A 25,085-nucleotide genomic window follows, 5' to 3' on the forward strand; every position below is an offset into this window, starting at 1 on the left:
TGAATTCAGATCTACAACACTAGGAATATGGGGAAGAGACATGTGGATCTCCAGAGCTCACTGGCCAGCCATTCTAATGGAAACAGCAAGTTCCAGGCTCAGTGAGAGACACTTAGCAAATAAGGCTGAGGCTATGCCACAACCATTAAAACAAACAATAAAACCCTTCACCATGTCTGATAGCCACAAAGTAATTTAATTCCAGAAATACTTTGCTTTTGCACTTCTGTGAGCTTTTGGATTGGAACATCTAAAAACCACAGAACTGGGCTTTGCATTCAATTTACTATGATCTGAGGAAGGACCAGGGAAAACTCTACATCTGAAGAACAAACTCCCGAGCCAGATTCACCTGTGTTGGGCAGAGTAACTATAGTTGTCGACTTTGCCAAGGACTGTTTACAGGTTATATGGCTAACTGATTCAATTCTATTTTTAATAAGTTATTTTACAAATAACACATTTTCTAGATTATAACCGTTGTATTGGTTTTGACTGATTTTTCGAGATACTTCTTAAGAGCTAAGAGTTCATATTGCTGTAGCTTTATGTATGTTCTATGTTTTAAAAAAAAACTAGCCTGGAGAGATGGCTCACTGACTGCTCTTCCCTAAAGGTCCTGAGTTCAATTCCCAGCAACCACATGGTGGCTCACAACCATCTGTAATGGGACCCGATGCCCTCTTCTGGTGTGTCTGAAGACAGCTACAGTGTACTCATATACATAAAATAAATAAAATCTAAACAAAACCAAAACCAACCCTGTTATAGTTGGGGATGTAGTTTGTTGGTAGAGCCCTTGACAGGCACAGTCTTGATCCTGGGTTTGAGCCTCAGCACCTCTTAAAGAAAAGTTGACCTCTAAAAATAAACGTGGTAGAAAACAATACAGAACACTCATCAACCACCTCTGGTCTCTGCACTATGCAACACACACACACATACACACACACACGCACCAGAGCTGTTTGGTTAGTGTTACCTAAGTATCATTTTCTCCCAAGCCTTCCAAATTCTTGCCTCACTCTGCATATGCACAGCTAATCAAGTCTAAATTTCAGCCTTCCTGAGATAATAGGATATAAAGTAGCATTAGCTATTCTGCACGGCAAAACATCGGAACAAAATACAATCTTTATATTGTCTCACAAATAACCAAAAGGAGGAGTGTCTGCTTGTGCTTCCAGACCCTGGGACAAGGGCGAGCATGGGGAGAAGGTGGGGAGGTGACTGGAGCCTGCTTTCTTAAGTTTTTGGATTTGTGCCCTCCCTAAATTGCCCGAATTTAAAACAGAAACCCATAGAAGCATCTTTGTGCTGTTTTCCAGCAGGCTCCAATCTTTTAAACTCGGCTCTTTAGAAACAAGATGCTGACAGGGTCACTAACAACCCCAAAGTACCCCAGATGTTTGCTCTCAGATTTTAAAAAAAGAAATGTGCCTACTTTTATCACTATTTTCAAACATAAATAGAAAAAGTGAAATATCGGTCTAAGGCCAAACACAGTCGCAAAGAGCCAGCTTGATCCCACACAGACCCGAGCCCATGATTTTCTGATCTAAGAAAACCATTCGCTAACATCTTCAACACATTTTATGCATATGGACGGCTAACATCCTCTAGATAAAAGCGAATGAGATGGTGTGGATGAGGAACAGGGCTTTGAGTGCCACGTCTTGTATGTTGGGATTGGTCATTCCATGCCCTCGGGTGGAAAATTACTTGGAGTAACTCAAAACACATTATTCTTTATGACTCTTGTGACAGTTTCACTAGTACTTGTGACAGTTTCACTAGTACTTGTGACAGTTTCACTAGTACTGTCTACGCTAAGGTTGGTTACACTTCAATAGAGCTATCTGGGGGATAAAATATCTCAGGGTAACACATTATGGAACAACCCTAGAACAAGGTGGGTTCTAGGCTAGTCTAGGATTTCTGAACTGTATTCAAGGTCATGAAGAGCCATTGGGGAGCTGAAGAGATGGGTCAGTGGGAAAGGCTCTCTGTGCAAGTACAAGGACATAAGTTGGGATCCCCCAAATACCATATAAAACCAGATGTGGTAGCACATGTCTGCAACTCTGTTGATCCTATGATAGGGATAAAAAATAAAGTTCTCAGAATCTACCTAGTCTGCCATAGCCTGAAAGATGGTGCTATCCTTTAAGCTCTACATGTGTACCATGCATATGCAAGCCCACTCTTGTACATCAACATACACACCACATACATATAAACATCTCTCTCTCTCTCTCTCTCTCTCTCTCTCTCTCTCTCTCTCTCACACACACACACACACACACACACACACACACACACACACCAGGTTTTCTTTTTCAGAAAAGCCATTAGTGTATGAAATAGCTTAGAACTAAAATGTTCCCAGAAGCCTATGCTTTAGAGGTATAGTTTTCAGCTCAGAGCTGTTGGAAGATGGTAGAACCTTTAAGAGGCACAGCCTGGTGAGGCGGCTTTAGGTCAGTGGGAGAAGAGCATTAGAGAAGCTAGTAAGACCTTCCTCATCCTCTCATGTTTGCCTTCTGGCTATGAGGAGAGCAGTTTTCCTCGGCCACATGCTTCCATCAGGGTGAGCTGCCTCAGATCCAAAGGAGAGGGAGAGAAGGGATCATGGATTTGACTCTTCAGAATGATGACCATAAACCTGTTCTCTCTGGAAGTTTATTGTCTCAAGTATCTGTCACAGTAACAGAGGTGGACTAACACAAGATTGCTACAGTTGGACTCTGGACTGTCCCGCAAAGGCTTTGTTGAGAAGGTCCTTGGTGCAATAATATTCAGCAATGGGATTTGAGGAATGATGTTTCCTCCTCAAAGGATTAATCAACTGAAGGGTTCCCAATGAAATGAACTATTGAGAAATGGTCCAAACTGTAAAAGATGAGGACTAATCAGAGGAAGAAGGCCTGAGGGTTTATCTTAGAAGGGTATAGTTTAATCCTGGACTCGTCCCCTCATTCAGTCCCCACTCACACTCCTTGCCACCAGACAGTAAATGGCTTTATTCTACCATATCATCCTTGGTAGGATGCCTTCCTAGACAGACTCCAAAAGGCAGGCTCAGGAAGTAGGCTCATTCCCTCTTAGCCTTGTCACAGCTTCAAAACCCTGACTGGCACATACATCTCAAAGGGAGGAATGTTAATTACCTCCATGATCTTTTTTGCACAGACTGTTTTGGAAAAAAGGTGTCCCATAAAATACTTCTTTGGAAAATGCTGATGTGGCCCAGTATTCAAATTATACAGGCAAGGAAAGAACCCTAGACATTTGATTAAGTGGCTTGAACAAGATAGGACAAAAAGGATGCTATAAAGCCTAGACTCTAAATTCAAGCCTCCCAAGTCTTAACCAAGGGCTCTTGTAATCTGTAAGAAAAGGGCTCTAAGTACCTTAGCACCATCCAAGAAACCAATGACTTAACTGTAATAGTCCACAGTGACTAGAAAAGCTCTATGGAATTGTGTGTTACCTGTTCTATTGGGTCAATAGCAAATGCACCCAAACTATGGGCAGAAGGGCATGCATTACAGTGAGAATAAATGCAATAAAGTTGCTAGTGCTATTGATGGGGAGAAAGAGGAGGGGGGACCTGGGCATAGTGGGACACAGCTGTAACTCCAACACTCTGGAGACTGAGGCACCAAGGTTGGGAGTCCAAGGTCATCCTCGGGTACAGATCAAGTTCAAGGTCAGTCTAGGTTACATGAAACACTGTACAAAACTACAAATAAAAGAGACACAAAAAACTAAATTCCAGTGCATTTCACCTGCATCCTGGCCATGATATTATCACATTTATACCAATGATTCACATCTTTATGTGATAATAGAATTAAATAACTTTCATTAAGCAGATAATATAACTAAGGGGTCAAAAGGTACTCCACCTTTTTACAATCCCCCGCCCCCACAATCTTTTTGTGCAATGAAGTATCTACCCTATCATCCAGAACACACCTTAAGTCACATGTTAGAGAACTACAGATTAATTTCTTTTTTTCAGGCTATATACTTTATTAAACTACTTTACAAACACTAGAAACTAAAATTCATTCAACTGAACTTTAACAATCTATTTACAGAGTACTGCCTACAGACTAATCAGTGCTGAACTTGGTTCTTCCCCAGGCATGAAGCCCATCCTCCCAACAGGTCTGGGAATACCTGACAAACAGAGGACATTGACATCCACCTGAACAATGGCATGTCAGACAGAAGGACACCAGCCCAACACAGAAAGAGACAGAGAAACAAACAGAAAGACACACATGGGCCCTGTACTACAAAAAGGTTGAAGGCCTGCCTCATGGCTTCTCCAGGCTATAGACTGTAGAGTCTCCTGTCTGGACCGCATATCAAATGGCCCTACAAGGAACCAAATCCTTCCCCAAGATCAGCGTAGATGACTATGGGATGGACCTAAATAGTGATGACTCCACAAATGATGAGGCCCATCCCCAGAAACCCATCCCTTCCAGGGCCAAAGGCACCCAACTCAGCCAGGCCATTGTCCACCACCACCACCACCCAAAATATTCTAGAGCTCTTCAGATCTATTCTCCCACTGGACTTGGAGGACATCTTTAAGAAGAGGAAGACTCGCTACAACAAGCACACTAGCTGTGCTGTTTGGAACTCACCACCCTGAAAGCCACCATGGTCCCCAGCAGTGGGGACTAGCCTTTAGCCCACAGGTGACTTTCTTGAACCTCACTATACAGCTATAGCCCCCAAGTACTTCTTTATTTTAGGAGGTCTCCTCTATGCAGGTGGGAGGCAAAATAAGAAATAAGGGGTGGGTAATTTGGCTATAATTTCATGAGAAAATATCCCTGCTATAATGAGCACTCATAAAAGAAGACTCAAACTCCTGGCAAACCTCAGACAAACTACTATGAATACAATGCCACTCTTTAGAGTTCTCATGTTCCTTAGTCACAGCAATCTGGATAGCCCTTCCTTGGAGAGAAAAAAAAAATACCTACTCAAATGTATTATTTACAAAGCCCTCGGGATTTATGGAGTCTCAATTAATTAGATTTACTACAATCTTAATTTCTCCTAAGGTAGGCTGTGATCTCCACTCTAGGTCCAGTATATTTTTTTCTGGTTAGGGAGAAGCCTCTCAATCCCAAATTCACACTGATTTAATATAAATTTTCAGAAAGGAGTGAAAATTATTTCCCTCCTCCCCTAACCAGCCCCAATTTCAATACTTTACAAGCGTCAAATTCCAATAATTCTTGCTCATTCTTCAGGACTCTATTGCACTCCTTCAAGTCCTGCCGAGCATGGATCAAACAGTACAAGCCAGTGAGAAATTTAATCACTCATGTCTCTCTCTGCCTGAGGGATTGTCTAGGTACTATGGTGACAGACACCTCAGTGCAAGTATGCAGAAGGGGGAAAAAAATAGCTCCTAGACGTTTAAAAAGGGAAGAAAAGATTCTGATAGGTTTGTTGACAACACGTTAAAACACTATGAAGCCCACATTGTCATACAAAATCAAAAGATTGTATACAACACCAGGATGTACTATGAAGACACAGCAGTGCTCAACAACGGTGTTCTGCTCTTCTTTCCCTGAAACTGCATATTTTGATTGTGTGTGTATATATATATATATATATATATATATATATATATATCTCCACGGTGCTTTCTTCCCCATTAAAAAAGAGCTTTTTCACAGGCAATGAGCTATTCTGTGTGACACTATGATGTAGCTACACATTATACATTTGTCCAAACTCACAGGAGGTACGCCACAGGAGGGAACGCAATGAAAGCTGTGGGTGTTACCTAACGATGTGTCCTCTCTGTGATAACAGGTGGATCCCTCCTGATGAGGGATGTTCACGGGAAGGTGTGTACTTGTGGTGGGGTAAGGAATGCATAGGAAATTTCTGGACCTTTCGGCTCAATTTTGTTATGAAACTAAAATATCTCTAACTACACATACATACATTCTCTCTCTCTCTCTCTCTCTCTCTCTCTCTCTCTCTCTTTCTCTCTCTCTCTCTCACACACACACACGAATTCTTTTTAGCATACTGCCTCTGTTGTTAACATACTCCGATACGGGAAAGTACAAATAAAGTCTGGAAGAAAAATTAAGCCAAGTAAAAATTTGTCATTTTTTGTAGTTGGAAAAAAAAGTCAGCCTTTGGATAATTTAAATGCAATTCACAGACTTTTCAAAAGGGAGGGAAAATAACTAGTCTTGGAGAGTAAGCAAAGCCAATTTGTAAAAATATCCCCCGGCCTTATCCGCACAGACAGTTTGCACCAATGACAGAGCTAAGCTCCTCCTCTATGGAGACTCGAGTCCGAATATTTTTCCCAGCCCACGTTCATGAACAGGAAACCAACAAGACTGTAAACACAGGAACAACAATCAACAGGCGCAGATGTTTGGGGCTGGAAGTCACATTCTGGGCAAGGTGAAAGGGTAAAATGACAGGAGTGCTATCAAGACCACAGTGGATAGCAAACGTCAGATCCGAGCCAGTCCCCTCAAGGGACACGGTCACTGCTTGCCCTCAGTCCACTCTCCTGATCCCAGACAACACTCCCAGTGATGAGAAAACAATCTGAACGTGAAGTCGGCACTGGTGAGCACAGACAGTTCAGGTCTAGGGCAGTCCCACTATATCTATCTAGCACAAGCCAGTCATCAAGGGTGTCCGCCCATGAACTTGAAAGCCAGGAAGGTGTGCTCCCTCTCAGAACCAAAAGCCCCTCTCTGCAAAAAAAAAAAAAAAAAAAAAAAAAAAAAAAAAAAAAATGAAGGAGATTCTTCAACCCAATCATCTGGGATTGTGTGATAACAAGACTGTGGGGAGCCATCAAGGAATTACCTTATGTCATTTAGATACCATCTCCATTATGGTCCTGATCTGGAAATAACGGAGTTGGGAAGGGCAGGAAGAGGATCGTGGTGCATATCAGGGGAACAATGCCGCTGGGGCAACATGGTTTTCCATTCAGTTTCTGGGAGAAAACAATTCTCTGTGGGGTCAACAGTCCTGCAGCATACTAAACAAGACATATTTATAGCATTTCTTAAAAAAAAAAAAAAAAAGAAAAAAAAAGTTCCGGGAGAAAATGTTACTGCCCATGGAAAAACATTTTTTCAGAAAAAGCCAGATCTGTGCCTCCCTGATCTCTTAGCTGGAAGTGTTTCAGTATGCTTTGCTATTTCTGTATCATTTTGTCTCCCTACTCACAGCCCTATTGATCCAATGCACTAAGAATGGCTTTTGGGTCTAGGGATTTCCCCTTTGCCGTCTAGCACCAAACAGCCTAAGCAGCAGTGCTGACAAAATCTAAACAAATGACACTTTCAGCATGGGAGGCCAGGTGGCATGTGAGAACTTTCCAAGTTCTAAATGCTTCAGTTTAACAGAAATTCGCCAATAAATCCCAAACTAGGGTAATGGATAAACTCAGAGCCGGTTGGTTATCTGGTTCGTTATCTGCTGCAAGGCATGTCTCCTCAGAAAAACCACGTTGTAAATGTTTTCCAAACCATGCTACGGATTCTAACTTTAATCACAGGATGTTAGGAGATTATATAGTCACATTAAACAAACATCTTAGAGAACATCTTTACAACATCTAACTAGTTTAAATATCTATAAAAGTCAGTGAACAACTGTTGTTGTTGTTATTTATTATTATTATTATTATTATTATTATTATTATTATTATTATTATTATTATTACTACTACTACCACCACTATTATATAGGTGTAGTGGCAAGTGCTTGTAATCCCAGCAGTGAGGAAGCAGAGACAGGATTCTAAATTTGACCACAGAATGGGTTTCATAGTGAGATCCTTTCTCAAACAATCCAAAAAAAGCCACACACACACACACAGTTAATTTCTGCTGCTGGTAGTAAAAGACTGGCAGGTAGAACTTAGGCTCGGAATTTCTGACATGTTCAGACACTTGAGAGTTTGGTAGCACTAGTTACTTAGTAACTGAGTTTCACTAAAATGCTAGTTTCCCCTCCCCTCTTAATACAGTTGTTACTTCTCTCTCTCATTCCAGGCGAGACTGCGTTTGTTTTCTGGCCCAAGAATTCCACGTGGACAGGAGATGGGCCACAGGTACCTGTGGAAACTGAGGGTTTGAGAACAGGACAGTGTGTTGGAATGAGATCAACTCAGCTAACTCAGCTGTCTGGGTGATAAGAGGAAATAGGGACAACAGAATACACTGGTAATTTGATAGTGACACAAAAGAAAGACACCAACCCCAGCCATTCCCCTCCTCAGCTCCTGGGTGACAGCCTGTGGCCAGGGAAGTGGGGATGGATTGCCTGCACGTGGTTGGGCTATCCTGCAGGCTCTGGAGGGTGGGACAGTTAGTGTGTAAGTTAATGGGTAACAGCTGTTTACAAGCACCGGGCCCTTGTAAATTGACTGCTAGCATCGTCCTCCTGTATTGATTTCCACTGCTCTGATTTCTACTGCTTTAAACTAGATACTCACGACAGCTTCTAATCAGAAACAAAATTACCTCATTAAAATACTGCCTACTTTCTTTCCATTGCTGGGAGCCAATGCTGGTGAAATAGGAAAGAGAGAAAGCAGAGGGAGTTGAAAATGAATAATAAAAAAAACTAAATCACTTTCTATCAAGTTATGAAATATGCATTCCCTAGAATTGTGCCTCTTCTGATTTGGCTGGGAAGCGGAACACAGGACTGATCGGTGCAAAGTTAACACAAATGAGACCCACCCTCCACTTTCCTAACCCCACTTCTACAGTAAGCCCAGAGTGAGGCAAATGGATCGGTTATCATTAGAGTTCCGTCCGCTATTCTTGATTGCAAGTATTCAAAGCCTTCATATGTCCATATGCAGCATACTGCTTTGGGGCTGGGTGTAGCTCAATGGCTGAGTGTGAGCTTAGTATGTGTTGGGCCCTGAGTTCTACTCCCAGCCCTAAAAAATGAAATGCAGCATGCAAAGCAGCTGGACCCTGAAGACATGCAGACAAAACACAATCATGACTTGTAAAGAAAATGTTGAATATCACCTTTTCCTCACTTAACACAGAGATTCCCACAGCCCGGGGAAAGCATTCTCCATGCTAATCAGAGGCAAGCTTAAACAGAGGAACTAAGCATGATTCAGCACATTTAAAAAAGGATTTATACCCATTCTTAGAAGGACAACCAGAGGAAGCAGCATCTGAGGATGAAACAATGGTATCTGCTTGCCCTTTGATCTCAGCTGAAGAACACTTTGTCCAGCTTCTTGGTTGAAAAGCCACTGGATTTCACATTTAAAACTCTTGAAGGAGAAACAGCTACCTTTTCCCTGGACCACACTCTTTCAAATTCTTCCAGCCCTTTTTGCTGAGGATAGCTTACAGACAACAAATTTATTTTCTGTCACACACACACAAAAAAAATCTCAATAAGTACAAGCAAGCCCAAATGAAAAGCTGTGGTACTGAGCCTCTGTTTATAAGAGAAAGGCAGTACAGTGTCTCTGGTTACAGATACAAGCAGGGAGTATTCCCTTTTTCTTCTAATTTATGTTTCCCAAGAGGAACTCTGTTGAGAAGATTGCCAATATTTTCAGTACAATAAGTTACTTGTTTCTTGTACTAACACTTACTGAGTCCCTTTTCTGAGCATGATGTGGGCCTTTTATTTCATTTAATCCTAGCATCTGGAGATCAACACCTTATTAATTCAAGATAAGCCTGAAGTACAGAGATTTAAGGAGGCATTGTTTCTCCTCTCACAAATGTAAAGATATTTCAAATTAATACACATGCAGATGACTTTTCAAAGGCCTATTAATAAAACATTTACATGAAATGCCTCAAACCAGTGCTCTGAGTATCTCCAAGGCATTTTACACGAAACACAAATCAAGAATTATCTTTTCTTAAGAATCAGAACGTGCAGATCAGTGGGAATTTAAACTATGGGATATTGTTTATATTTTTGTTAATGCGATCTTTTTGAAGCGCGGTCCGTGTGCTCGGCATTTTGTTAGGCTCCCATGAGGAATCCGTGTGAAGACGGCCTTTGAAGGCTGACATCCTAACAGCACATGCACAATGAGTAAGCGATTTTAAAAACAGACAGGCAGAGAGAAAGAGATTCCGTGTGATCAGCACAAGGAAGGAAAGGACCAGGGTGCTGTGCTGATAAAGGAGAGAATGGGGCATATAGTAAGGTGTCTGTGGGAGCGTGGAATTTAACCTAACACCTAAATATATCAGGATAGTTCTCCAACGTCAGCAAATTGGCAGGCTTGCTTAGTAGACTGTCAAGACATTTTGAGCAGTAGAAAAAAAAAAAAAAAAAAAAACAAATAGCAAATGACATCTGTGACCCTACTTGGATGTAAATTCACAAGCTCAACCAGGCAGTCAGCAAACACAGCGCATCAAGAGCAGACAGCCCTTCATGTCCCAGTCTGTTTCCAAGACCGGAGTGTAAACAGTCAATATCAACAACAATGAGCTGGACCGAATGACCAGCGTTCGAGCTATGAGAGAGTCATCCTGTTGATTCATACTTCCTGATAGTCAGGCTGGCTGACAAAGCTAGGGTGTTTCAAATGTCTCTCATGAGCAAATTATTCCTCCAGTCCTAGGGAAGAGGCATGTTTATAGAGATTGGTAACTTTCCCTTATGCTGTTAATGTGTAACCTTCTCAGTGCAGTGGATACCATACAAACACGGTGGTGTAAGAGCCATCTTTCCATAGGTTCTTCCATAGATGAGTCATGTACTACTACATCAGTCAGCATGGATTGATACCAATGAGAAATTCTGCAGAATTCTCCCAGCATTCTCAGAGCATCCACATTGTTGACCTTCGACCCTTTTTCTTCAGGTAAACTCCCCTTACATTCCCAGCCCCGCTCATCAGATTTTATCACATTCCAGCCTCTGGTGAAATCTGTCTTTCCCACTGCTACATGGATTAAGATGAAAACACCTGCTTTTCCTGGCAGGTGGCAATGCTTGCTGCTTGAATCCCATCTACCTAGAAGCAGTTTTCACCTTTCTCCCACATGGAATCTAGAACAGGACCTACATCAAGGGTAGCTGCAGGAAGTCCCATGATGAGACAGAAAGGGCTTGGGACAAAGAGCAATATCTTTCAGTTCCATGTCAGCCTGTCCAGTAATCCACTTGTCCGACTGGTGGGCTCTCTTAGAACTTTCAGTCTTTAAAAACCGTTTATGAAAAATCAAAGTCAGAAATGACCTCGTGCGCCTGCAATTCCAGTATCTGAAATTTTGGGCAGGACGGTTTCCAGCTCTGATGCATCTTGGGCTACATAGCATAGGCCTGTCTCAAAAAGGAAAGATGGGACAGAGAGAAGGAAAGGAAAGGAGGGAGAAAGAATGACAGGGGGAGGGAAGGAGAGTGGAGGGAGGAAGGGAGGAAGGGAGGAAAGAGGGAAAAGGGAGGGAGGGGATAGGGAGGGAAAGAGAGGGTGGAGAGAGGGAAAAAGGGAGGGAGGAGGGAGGGAAGAGGCAGGGAGAGAGGGAGGAGGCAGGGAGAGAGGAAGGATAGAGGGAGGGAAGTTGGAGGGAGAAAAAGAAGAAGAGTAGAGGGAAAGAGGGGGAAGGAAGGGAGAGAGGGGGGTTGGGAAGAGGGAGGGTGGAAAGAGGAGAGTTAAAAACATACCTAGGGAGATATGATACTAAACTATATAGCCATAACAAAATGAGTTGGCAACCACCTTCAAACAGTGTGACTCAGAAGCTGTGTGCACTTGTAGACCACAGAAGGTCAGGAAAGCAAGGAAAGAGAGGAATATGAAAGTCACCACACATACACACACATACACACACACACATACACAATCTGCCTCAAACCAGATCTTTACATTTCAATTACAATCAAAAACAATGGTTTCTGCACCCTACAATCATTGGGGCAGCACTTTAAAAAAAAAAAAAAAAAACAGTTTCTGAACTCTGCCCAAACCGCCACATGCTGACTGAACTGAAATGGATGGCCACCCGGGATTCCTAAAAGCCCACAGATTATTCTAATGTGCCACAGCACTCAGAAGCCTTTGGGGTTTCTTTGGTTTTGTTTTGTTGTTTTTGTTTTTCTTCCAGAGAAGACAAATGATGATTTCCTTCAGACATCTTCACCATGGTAGCACACTTAAAAAAAAAAACCCTAAGGAACCTTAAAAAAATAAAAATCTGAGTTCACCCACAGGATTCTGTCAATCTCTGGGTCTGAGGAGGGCCAGCCCCGGGACTTTATAGGCCCAAAGTGACACTAAGGTTAGCCATGGCCGAGGCCTAGGAAATCAAAATTATCAGCCCCTGCTTGAATAAGAACAATCCTGGTCCTCTGAAGCCCTCATCACCCCATCATCACCAAGTTTCACTGAGTGACATGAGAGACAATCTCCTTAGAATGCTTCCTGGAGGCCTTGAACTCGATTCCAATACACTGTGAGAATTCTTGTCCAATCAGATCCCCTGGTGGTGCAAGTAGCTGGGTTGGCAGGCCCCCCGAGCCTCCACTCCCTGTGAGACTCTGTTTCATGAATTTCCCAGGAGGATTTCAGCACTGCTTGGATACTGCTCATTCTGCCTCTCCACACTTTCCTACTCCGCTAGGCTCGCTACTCTTACTTCATTTTTTTTCTGCCTCCCACCGGGTTCCACCTCGGCGGACCTAAGAATCCTAGATACACTCTCAAGGAACTCAATTAGATATTTAACACTGGGTCATCACTCTTGTAACTGCTGGCTTGAAAATGATGGACAGCTCTGACAGGCCTTTTGGCAAGCGCATGCTTAACCCATTCTGAGGCCTGGGCACAGGCATGGGTCTCCCTAGGAAGAGAAAGCCTACAGAGACCCAGGATCGGCTGCAGCCACTCTGGGTGTGTCTACTTCCCTAGGTCTACCCACTGGGGACGTGCCTTCTAGATCCCTGCTCTATACTAAGTTTATGAATAAGAACTTCTGAGGATCATCGGAAGCACTGACTAGGCTGTCTTCCTTACCCCACCTCCCTTTTCTGTTTACAGATTGGAGAAAACTTCGGGAGAAGGGGGACGTGACTCTGTCCGGGTTTGCCACAGAACATTAGTGGCAGAGCCCAATTTAGCCGCCCTCGACTTTCCATTCTGTTGCCTGGCAACGGAGTTCAGTAGCGCTCAGCGGCCAACCCTGGCCCCTACCCCCGCACCCTTTCTCTCCCCCCAGGAGCTTGGACAGCATTGATTAAAGGGTCAACCTTTTGGGACAATGGCCAAGGGCATGAGAGCGAAGGCACTAGGTGGATTACCCCAATTGCTCTGGAATCTCGCCCCACACTGGCGCAAGCCCCGCCTGCTGGGACTGGCACACCTTCCAAGGTCCTGGGGGACCTTCCTCGGCCACGAAAGCCCTCCTTCCTCAACACCTGTGAATTTCTCTAAAGCATTCAGATCAGGTTCTCAGAGTTCTCAACCGCTGGTGGACTCCCTGACTTTCCTGGTGGGAAAGTGGTACTCCAAGCGTCCAGGGGGCAAAGGAGGACAGTTCAGGGGAGAAAGAGTGCAGAGGGCCTTATCTTACTAACGTTGGCCAAACTCGAGCCAGAGCTGAGCTGAGACGGCCCAAGCTCGGCAGAAATAACAACACAGGGGAAAGAGTCCCGCGCTTCCCCGAAGAAGACACCCTCCGCGGGCACCCCTGAGCTCTCCAGCCCCTCCCACTGCAGCGGAGCGCAGGCGAGCACTCGGCTGCGCAGGTGTCAGGAGCACCAGCTGTCTCACATCCCCGCGGCGCGCGCGCTCCTCCACCTCTTCCCATCACCTGAGCCCAGGAGACCGCAAAGGAGGGATGCGTCCTCCACACGATGCTACTACCCCCCAAAATCCTTACCCAGGTTCACAAAGCTCATGACCATGTCCGCGTCGTTGAGGAAAGCGCTGTCCTGCGCGCTGGTCAGTGGGGACGCACCGCCGCCGGGTCCCGGGGCCAGGAGGCTCTTGCGGTTCAGGGAATGTGCAGCGCCGGGAGACGGCTGTCTGAGCTGGGACGAGCTAGCCCCTCCGTGGGATCCGGGCTCCTGCCCCTCACCCTCAGACGCCCCATCCTCTTCGTCGTCATTGGACAGGGCGTTGTAGAGATCCAGCATGAAGAGCGGAGCAGACTTCAGCCGCCCTGGAGGAGGCTCCTCCCGGGCCGTCTGCTGCTGCTGTTGCTGCGGGAGCACCGGGGGCTGAGGCTGCTGGAGACCGTGCAGGGGCCGCGGCCTGTGCGGGAGCCCCAGCACCGACAGGATCTCTTTTTGCATCTCCCGCTTCTCGTGGGTCTTGAGCCGCCGGTAGAGGAAGCCCGAAGAAGAGGACTGTGGCGCCGGCTGCTCGGCGCGCACGGGGCTCCCGCCGGCTCCCAGCAGCTGCCCCCCGGCGGCGGCCGCGGCTACCGGCAGAGGGGGCCGCAGCGGTGGGGGGCCGCAGCTGCACAGCAACCCCCACCACCAGCACAGCCACTGCGCCCTCCGCCCCAGCCCGGGCATCGCCGCCCGGCCCGGCTGCCCCCACGGGCTTCGCGAGGCGTCGAGCGGCGGAGCGAGGCCGGAGCGCGGCCGCTGTGGCCCTTGGAGTGGGCAGCCCCCGCCACCTCTCGGCGGGCTCTCTTCCCGGTCCTAGCACTCAGTCTTTATCTCTCATGGTCATCCGCGGCGCCCCCAGAAGCCTGGGCGGAGAAGAGACGACGGGGCGACGGCCAGGATCCCCCCACTCTCCCGCAGGTCTCTGGAGGCGCACGGGCTGAGCCAGGTGTGTCCTAGGCAGGACTGAGCTGCAGCCGGCGTCCCTGGGCGGGTCACAGGACGGTCACTCGCAGTCTGCACACGTGCGCTGCCCTGAGCCCTCGCAGGAGGGGGACCGGAGACGACAGATCAAGAAATGGGGGCGATGCTGGGCTTCATCCCCGCGCACGCCTCTCCTGGTTTGTAGGACAATCGTTAAGTTTACTCCTCTGCGGGTCCCTGGCTGTGGCGACCCCGCGTCCAAAAAAGCCAATCTTCTCCGCGCGGCTTTAACTTCCCTCCGGCCCGAAACTCAGCGCCCCTCCGCCCTCGGGCACCGTCGCTCCCCCTCGGAATCTCCGCGCGCCTCCCCAAGTGGAGGCGGCCACGATCTAGCTTTCCTCTCGGCAGTCTCTCGGGTTCCCTGAGGATCCCGTTCTCCGAGGCGATGAGAGAGACGAGGAGGCGAGCGCGGAACACAGGCTGCGGCGTCGGCTCGGGAATTCGCAGTCTCCCGCCTCTGTGCGCTGCGCTCCCGGCCGCCGCCAACGTGGGCTTTTCTGCTGCGCGTCTCGCTCAGGTACCGCACTCAAGCCCAGGAACGCCCAGCCCTACTCAGTAACGGACAGGCTACCAGCCAATGGAGAGGTGACTCTTGCGAATTATTTACATAGGCCCACCCCCTTCTTTCACCCTCCCTTCTCCCAAGGCCTTGCCTCTGCCAAGCGTAGGTTTCTAGCACACAGAATTCTTGGAGGCATCAGGAGTTGCTTGGGCGGGTAAGAAAGGCAAAGAGGTCATTGCTAGGAAGAAAGATCCGATCACGACCCCGATCTAAACTTTCCTCTTCCTCTGCTAAAAAAGTAAACACAGCTATTTAATCCATACCGTTACCGAAGGAGAAAACAGTATGACAGTTTTCTCCTTCCCTGCTCAGTTTCTCTTATTGATGGAATGTAGGCGTTTAGCAGACACGTGGCTCTCAAAGGCAGCTGCTGTAAGTTAAGACACACCCTGCTTGTGAGGAAGCTGCTCACACACTAGCTGCAAAGAGGGCAGGACAAGCCAAATCAGAGTCCTGAAGGTTTCCAGTCGGATATTTCAATCTATCTCTTCGTTTGGGTTGCATTTGCGTTCTTAAACTAAAACCCAAACGAAAGAGGCCCCGATCTGCTAGTGTTACGAAGAAAGCCTTCCCCATGTTCTTGCTAGTCTCTCAATGCAGTTGCTGTTGGCAATTGCGTTTTTATGAGCAATAATAATACAATTATAAGTTACACAGTGCCAGGTGAAACGTAAAGACGGTGGTAAAGATAGTCTCAGCCAGGGCAGAAGCCTAGGAAGTATAGAAAATGGCCAGGATAATAAATAGGGCCCTGAACACAGGTTGCTTCGACCCTTGAACAAACTGGGACCACTTCCAGCACCTTCTTCTACCAATAAAGATGTCAGCTCATTTCCTCCTGCGCTACTCAGATGGCCAGTCATCTGTAGATAGTAGAAACAAATTCCCTTTAAACATGTGAGTCTTTCACCTGGTGAGAATGTAAGGATTGGGGGGGGGGGGGGAATCACCTACGTTCAGTATTGGTTTATGGGGATCTGAAACATTTTAGATTATTGATAATTGGTTCAAGAAAGCTAGAGACATCAAAGGTGTGCACCATTTCTTCTGTCTAGGACATTGTACAGGTATGAAATCACTGCGGTGCTGCCCACGAGGCCAGGCACTCCATTCAGAAAATGTGAAGTCCCAACAAGTACTCATGAGCTTCAAGCTGGGGGCCACCTCCTTGCCCACACTCAGCCACACCTGCTTTGTAAGAGGTCTGACAAGATACACGTGGAATAAGAAAACCTCAAGTTATAAGGGCAGTGAAGACAGCACTGAAATCTGTGAGAATAAACGGAGGAGCAAACTAAACCCTGAAGATACTGCATTAGGCAGTGCCATTTAAAACGCAAAAGTGGGCTTGTGACTCACCTGGGGTATATAAGCCTACAAAATAAGCCTAGTGGAGAACAGACATGTGGGGCTCCACTACTGCTTCCCCTGTAGGGCGCCCCCCCCCCCAGTGGTGTGAGTCTAAAATGACACTCAGTGAAGCATTATCAACCACAACCTCTAACTCAGGCCTGTCATGGACTCCCCACCCCTACCAAGAGGAATTCTGTTCTCATAGAATAGTGCTAGAATAAGAGGGCGTTTTGGGGTGCCTTCAGGTGGTATGAGAGTCTGAGGATGCTTCCCCCCCAAAAAAAAAGATGTGAGGTAAGATGTCATAAGGACTGCAATATTCAGCCAAGGGTCACAGAAGATATGTTCTACATGTCTAAACGCGTCTCTCAACCTGGATGTGTCATATTTATAGGAAGCAGGCAGGCAAGCACTTGGGTCCACCTGAGTTCGAAGGGATGAATAAAGAGGTATAATCCTAAGAGTTCAGTGGCATCAAACTGGGACCACACTGTCTCTATGTACGTCAAGTGAAACTTGGGGTGGCAAGAGAACCTTCATCCATGTCCCTCCTCCTCCTCCTCCTGCTTTCCTAATCACATCAAATTAGAGACTCCATGTGGCCCGGAGGTATCAGATCAGAGGACTAGACAAAGCACATGTTTGATTCTAAATGGATGCAGAATGCATTGAAGGACGTTGATCAAGCAGGTCTGCCTCCAGAGTTCACTGGAACCTGTGAACACTTGGAGAAAACCAGAGGCCACTTCGCCCCCTGCAGGACACCAGAATATTACTGCCCCTTCCTCTGTAAACCCAGACAAGCTCCCTTCGCTTCTCTCTGAGCATCTCTCAAGCATATGGGGGAAAAGGAGGAGTCCCGTCAAGAAGCCAGATGTGCGAGCCAACCCATAGCAAACATCTGGTTGTTTGGCTGACATTTCATGCAGATGGCCTCAGTCTCTGGAAATAGGTTGTCTGTCCCACCCTTGCCCCACTTCATGAAGTGAAGATGGCCTCACCATAAAGCACAAATTTGTTCCACACGTTTGGTGATACTAGAGACAGGGTGGGAATCCTCATGGGGACACAGAGTAACTCACAGAAAATTCCTAAAAATGCCTATTTTCCAAACGGCTCCTTACACGTTATGGAGAGTTGTATGTTTACAACACGCTTGGCCTAATAAATTCTAATTTGAAAAGACACCGCTTGTTAATTTATTATGCCAAACAGTCTTGTTTTGAAACGATACTGCTTATTCATTTGATATGCTAAGGACTCTATTCTTCCTTGTAAACTATCCCATTAAGAATATGCTACAAGTATTCCAGCAGTAGTGGCACACGGCTGTAATTGCAGTAGTTCGAGGCCACTTGGTCTACAGAGCAAGTTCCAGGACAGCCAGGACTACCCAGAGAAACCCTGTCTCAACAAAGCCAAAAACAAACCCACACATGCACTCTTTGATTTTGTATTACATTACACTCATTCAACTGCCTTACCCAAAGCCGTAAGCTGTTACCTTCAAAATTCAATGTAAAAGTCCTCTCATGTGTGGCTGTAGTGCATAAAAGCCTACGCTCTGCCCTCCCTGAGTCCTTGAGACACTCCACTCAAAATACTAAACTCTCATCATTATAATTAGCACAAGCTTGGAGGAGTCTGCCATCAATCCCAACATATAATAACTCACTCACTCACATTTTAAAAATACCAGTTTGGGATTAATGAAAAGGAACTATGTTAAGTAAATGTTTGTCGAGCACGAGAAGTGAACATCTAAGTGTAAAATAAATATTGCTTCTGAAAGCTACACCTGTAAGACAAACTTCAAAATACGTGTCCCATCCCAAAGTCTGCGGTCACATGCACAGTCCATCCCGTCACTGTCTGTTCAAAACTGCTGGGCATTCACACTTCAAAATGTCACTCGAACCATCATATTTTCCTACTCGGAGGACATCTGGTGGCAAAGTGAAAAACTAATATATAAATCTGTTTCCAGAGATTTTTTTCCACACTGTAACCCAAATAGCAAATCTGTTATTTATTGAGTCTCGCTTGTCACACGTACTCAGATCTTACACTCCTAGAACCCAAACTGTCTATAGAGTACCCAACAATGAAGTATCAGTGGAATCCGGCCGATTCATTAAGTCATTTCTGAATTTTTCATTGGCTAACTGGCATGTGTAAATGAAGTTACATTTTTATGTTTAAATGGAGCCGAACAACATATTTCCAGGTTTGTTCTGAGAAAGCACTGGACATGTGTTTGTTGGATAAGGCAGGGTTCCCTGACCCATCAGCCTCTGAGGTTCATGGCATTCTATATTCCATGTGTGTCTCTGTCTATTACCAGGCTACATAAAACTATGACATATTGGGCTGTCCGTCCTTTTAAGGACCAAAACCATACTGGTGTCATGCGGAGGTCAGAACAAAAAGAGCCCACACTGAATAAACACAGGTTAGAAAGGCAAGTCATATGGGGCAGGTGGATAGTGCATAGTTGTAATCCCAGTGCTACAGAGGCTAAACCAAGGTGGTCTTGAGTTCCAAACCATCCTGGCCACATAGTAAGCCCTGCTTCAAAAAAATAAAAATAAAAACAAAAATCAGTATCATTGACTTTTAGCTTTGAGAGAAGGACAAGACTATATACATACCAGTCTACCTACAGTCACTCATTCATTTAACAAATAGCAAAACGTCTACTGTGTGGCGGGCAGGGTCCTAAACTGAAGACACCAAAGAACTGTGCCCACCTGTGGTCTAGATTGGGGAATGGACAATCAGAAACTACAGTGGGATGAGCAGTGTACCACAAATTGTCTGGGGATTTTACTCCAGGTGATACACCTATGCAAACAGTGTTTTACAGTGTGTTACAAAGGGGACCTTAAAGATAGAATTATAATTGTTAAACAGGTGAAACAAGAGAAAGGCATAGCCCAAGAGGGACTTGACTGCTCTTGATGGCTTTGGAAGTGAAGTGACAATGAGATAGGGAATGCAAGGGGCACAGCTAACAGGTCTCAGGTTAGCAGCAACCCCAGCCTTGGGTGCTAATCATGTCAACAACCCAGGTGACAAGCAGATTATTGGCCAGAGCCTACAGGAAAGAGCACAGGGACCTCTTGTCCTCAGCCTACTGGGACCTTCCCACTGAGAAAGGATCCACATGATGCAGACTTTACAACCTCAGAACCACGAGAAGCAATTGTGTGTGTTGTTTTCAGCCAATAAATGGGTAATATTTCAGCAACAAAACAAAACAAACACATATTTATTTGGGTGGTAATACGGAGGATGTGTAGAAGGGGAAAGGGTAGAAGCGTATGGATGCTTAGGGAAGGCGTCTTGAAGAAAGCTGTTTTGTGTGAAGATCTGGTAAAGGAAACCAGCTAGGTGGGCGCCCTGAGGAGAGGCTTTCATGCAGAACCCCTGTGCTTTAATAAAGAACAAGAAGACCCATGAGGCTACAGCAGGGTGCATCAGAAGGAACAGTGACAGGAAATTCTGTCGGGAAGTTGGTATTCCAATATGTTATAGGACAATGAACACCCTGGGAAGGACGTCAGCTTTCATACACTAAAATAAATAAGTAAACAAATAAAAAATAAAAGTAAAGGCTTGAGACGGCACAACATAGACACATCTTGACAACATGCACACGAGAAAGAACACATCCTATCATTGCATGGATGTGGCCTTCAAAGCCAGGTTGAATTAATCAAGTCAGTTGAGTAGCTCCTTTTCAAAAAAAAATCACGAGAGGAACCATAGCTTGGAACCCAGCAGGGCTGTCCCAAGTATTGGTTCATTTTCTAACGTGAGTGGAACCCATACAGGTAAGGTCAATTTTCTTAATTATGGGAGTCTTTTGTTCATGGTTTACAGTTTGACGTGTGCAGTAAATACATTTTGATTGGAAATAAAGCAATAGCATCAAACAGGTGTGAGCTGCAAAGGTCACTGGATGGCTCTGAGCAGAGGAGAGACAAGAGCTATGTGTGAAGAGACTCTCTTTTGCCACTGGCCTTGGAGTATAACATTCTCAGGGCAGAGCCAGGAAGACCAGCGATGAACCCCTTGTTGATGAGCTGGAGGGAAAGGGCAGTGGTTCACAGCAACCCTTGGTGGGAAACAGAATGCGTGGAAAAGGAGAGGGGTCTGGACAGGTTCTGACAGGCTTAGCTATTTCCTTTGCTGCGGAAAATAATAAGAACCTTTATTCATATTTGACTAGTCACAGGTGTCTGTATCAGTAAAATTTAACTCCATTCACTCCACATTTACTGAGGCATTAACAGTTTTACCTGTGAGTGAGGCCACTCGAGCCACACCTCCAACCCCATGGGCTCTCAATCTTCCTAAGGCTGTGACTCTTAACTTCAGTTCCTCGTGCTGTGGTGACCCCCAGCCATAAAATTATGTTGTTACTACTTCATAACTGTAATTTTGCTACTGTTATGACTCATAATGTAAATATCTGATATGCAGGATATCTAATGTGTGACCCTCCCCCAAAGGGGCCGAGACCCACGGGTTGAGAACCACTGGATTCTAACCCGTATACCTCCCTATTTTTAAGTTCCATCATTTTGTTTTCTTACAAGCAATGATATGAATGTAACGAAAGCATACGCATGTGGTCATCATCAAACAGAACTTCTAAAAGTCCTGAGGGAGATGGCAATCTCTGCTGCACCAGCATCCTGCTCGCTTTGGTTTTCCTTCCTCCTTCCTGATGACTGAGACTCTTTTATTACTTCCTTCCCATGGATGAGCTTCCTCCAGTCATTCTTTGAGGATAGGTCTGATTGCAACAAGTTGTGGGTTTTTCCTTGAGAATTACAGTTGACTTTCCCTTTCAGCTTTGCATCCCCAGATTCAGCCCGCCACAGGCCAAAAATACTCAAAGCAATATCTCATCTGCAGCAGACAGGTACAGATTTCTCTTGCCATTACTTCCTACTGCATAATACATGTCACAACTACCTACACAATATTTACATGGGACCACATATTAATCTGTTGGTGATATACCAACAGCAGTCCATGACCCCTCTATAATGGAACATATATATAATGGAACCCCTCAAACCACAAGCCAAAAGAAAGCCTTCCTCTCACTTCAGTAACTAATATAACATATGAACAGCTGAGTCTTTGGTATATGAGACATCTCTGAACCACTCCCCTTCAGGATGACTACATTTTGTTTTTCTGTCATTCCTTATCATTTCTGTTGCTATGCTAAAATACCCTAACAAAAAAGCAATTTAGTGAAGAAAGGCTTAGTTTGGCTTATAATTCCAGGTTACACCCCAACATTTCAAAAAGGTCTGCAGAAACTCAAGCAGCTAGTAAATCCCATACATTCAAGGGCAGAGAGAAACAATGTGTCCATGTTGTCTGCTTGCCTCCGATCCTGATCTCTCAGCTTGCTTTCTTCACTCCTGCAGTTGACCCTACAATTCAGGGCTTAGGGAATGATGCCACCCACAAGTGGGCTGTGTCCTATGTCAGTAAGCAATCAAGACAGTTTCCCACAGACATATGCACGGACCGATCTGCTCTAGGCAACCCCTCATCTGAGAGCCCTCAAGTGAGTCTAGATTGTGTCAAGTCAACATTTAAAAACTAACCATCATATTTACGGACAGATTCACTAGAGGTAAACTGACAGTAGGAGAAGAAAAGTAGAAGAAGGCTCTTTTCTTTCAAATCTGAAGCATGCTGTGCCACTTCCACCATGATTTCAGATGAATATCTGTTGTCCTTACAAGGAACTGTTTCTCTGTGCAAATAACAAATAACACATCTTCTTCCCAGTCTTCATTCAAGACTTCCTCTCTTTTTCTAGTTTTCAGCAGTTTAGTTCTAATACATCTTTGAGTAAATTTCTCTGGATTTGTTTTGTTTAGGATTTTCTCAGCTTCCTAAATATGAAGATATGTATTAAAATATGTGGAGGGAAATTTGGTAGGGTGGCATATACCTGTAATCCCCACTGAGACAGAGGATCACAAAGAGAGCTAGCCTTAGCTACATTGCCAGACTTGGGGCAATGGTAGGAATGGTGCAGACAAAAGTGGAGCCTGCGGTCTCAGTAAGTAGAACGTTCTCCAGGTGTCCACAGAGCCTTGGGCTTGTTCCCTAGAACCACATAAATTGCATGATGATGCAGGACTATAATCCCAGTACCAGGAGATAGAGGCGAGAATATCAATTCAAATCAATATCAATATCAATACCAATTCAAGGCCATTCTTCTCTACATTCAAGGCCAGTCTGAGGTACTTGAGACCCTGTCAGAACAAAGGAAGAAAGCAAAGGAGGGAAGAGGAGGAGAAAGGAGGAGAGAGAGTGGGAGGGAAGAAGGAAAATTAGAGAGTTTTCTCTTCCTCCTGGGACTAGACAAGGAAATGTCAACATCTTTCATGATTGTTCCACAGGCATGTAGGGTTCTGCTGATTCGATCCCCTATTTTCTCCGGGTTATCAGAATGGACGGATTTCTACTGGTACCTCTAAAGATCTGCATCATCTGCCAGTTATGATGTTCAGCCTAATGAGCAAGGTTTAATTTTTTTCGGCAATAGATCAGTATTAAATATATAAAACTACTATTTTCTTGCCAAGATTTGCAACTCTTCTTCACTTGGTTTAGGATGTGTTGTTGACAAGGCGAATGTTCTGTCTGTGACAACTTAGCTGAAACGCTTTGATGTGGATGACGTGGGATAAATTCCTACATCTGCTTGATTTCTGTGCTGTTGTCAATTTGTCAATAAATAAATAAATAAATAAATAAATACAACAACCCTTGAGGGCATTTTCAGGTTTACACCAAACTGAAAGATACAAGTCGCTCACATAACTTCCATACTTTCTCTTGAACTCCCCACCAGAGTGACACATTTGTTACAACGGATAAACCTGCTTGACACATCAGTTTAGACTGACAGTCTAAAGCTACATCACTCATTCTTGGTGGTGGATCTCCAAATGCATATCTCCACCCTATGTCTCACACAGAACAAGTTCATTTCCCTAAAAGCTCCTGAACTCCACTCATCCTCTCACCTGCATCCCCAGAAACAACGTGATTGTGTGTCATCTTAAGGTTTCCATTGCTGTGAAGAGCCACCGGGACCACAGCAACTCTTAAAAAGGACAACATTTAATTAGGGCTGGCTTCCTAGTTCTGTGGTTCAGTCCATTATCATCGAGGTGGGAAGCATGGCAGTATTCAAGAAGGCATGGTGCAGGAGGAGCTGAGAGTTCTACATTTTGATCTGAAGACAAGCAGGAGAAGACTAGCATCCTCAGGCAGCTAGAAGGAGGGTCCCAAAGCTCACCCCAATAGTGACACACTTCCTCCAACAAGACCACACCTTCTCCAAGGCCACACCTTCTCCAAGGCCACACCTCCTCCAAGGCCACACCTCCTCCAAGGCCACACCTCCTAATAGTGCCACTCCCTAAGCCAAGCACATTCATACCACCACATGTAATGTTGTTTGGGTGATATTTACTATCTTCATGGTTTTACCTTCTTCAGAATCATACAGAGGTGGAATGACAGACTCTCCAGGTTTTTTCTTTTTTACTCAGATGATATACTACAGTTTACTTCCAGCCTTGTTTTTGTTGTTTTTGTTGTACTTTTGTGTTGGTTTTGTTTTTAAGACTGAATGATAGCTATTTCACTGTTCAGTTGAATCATGCTTCACCTATCCCAGTGGTTCTCAACCTGTGGATCAAGACCCCTTGGGAGTCGAACAACCCTTTTACAGGGGTCACCTAAGACCATGAGAAAACATGGGTATTTACATTAAGATTCATAACAGTAGCAAAATTACAGTTATGATGTAGCAATGAAATACTTTTATGGTTGGGGGGACGTCACCACAACATGAGGGGCTGTATTAAAGGGTCACAGCATTAGGAAGGTTGAGAACCACTGGTCTAGCATTCGCCTCCTGAAGCAGGTTTTGTTGGCCCCTTCTGGGTTTTAAAAATTACAAAGAGAGAGAGCTACTTTAAACATCCAGGCCAGTTTTCTGTGTGCATGAAAGTTTTAAACTCCTTTGAGTAAGTCATTCTTAGGCAAAGGTATATACTTAAGAGATCTGTCTCAAGGATACCTGCCTTTGAAGAATGGGCAAAAGGATGCTCCCCACCCCCAACCCCCTGACAGAAGGAAAGTGGTAGAGATAATTGAGAAACATCAGGAAGGAAGAACACAAGGATGAGAGACATAGGGAGAGTCCACGGGCTGCCTTCCCCTTGTGAGATTCTGATACTGGATTTGGTGACAATAA

At 45.1% G+C, this 25,085-nt stretch overlaps 1 protein-coding gene across 1 annotated transcript in view; it reads right to left on the minus strand.

The window, feature by feature from the left end:
* Bmp6 (bone morphogenetic protein 6) overlaps positions 1-14,556 on the minus strand; it is a 157,563-nt gene extending 143,007 nt beyond the window's left edge. The window contains exon 1 of the mRNA XM_034510532.2: positions 13,917-14,556. Within this exon, the coding sequence (XP_034366423.1) occupies positions 13,917-14,556 (640 nt within the window). The remainder of the gene's footprint in view (positions 1-13,916) is intronic.
* Positions 14,557-25,085: the final 10,529 nt, after the last annotated feature.

This window comes from Arvicanthis niloticus, chromosome 8 (genome assembly GCF_011762505.2).
Source record: "Arvicanthis niloticus isolate mArvNil1 chromosome 8, mArvNil1.pat.X, whole genome shotgun sequence".
Classification (NCBI taxonomy): Eukaryota; Metazoa; Chordata; class Mammalia; order Rodentia; family Muridae; genus Arvicanthis; species Arvicanthis niloticus.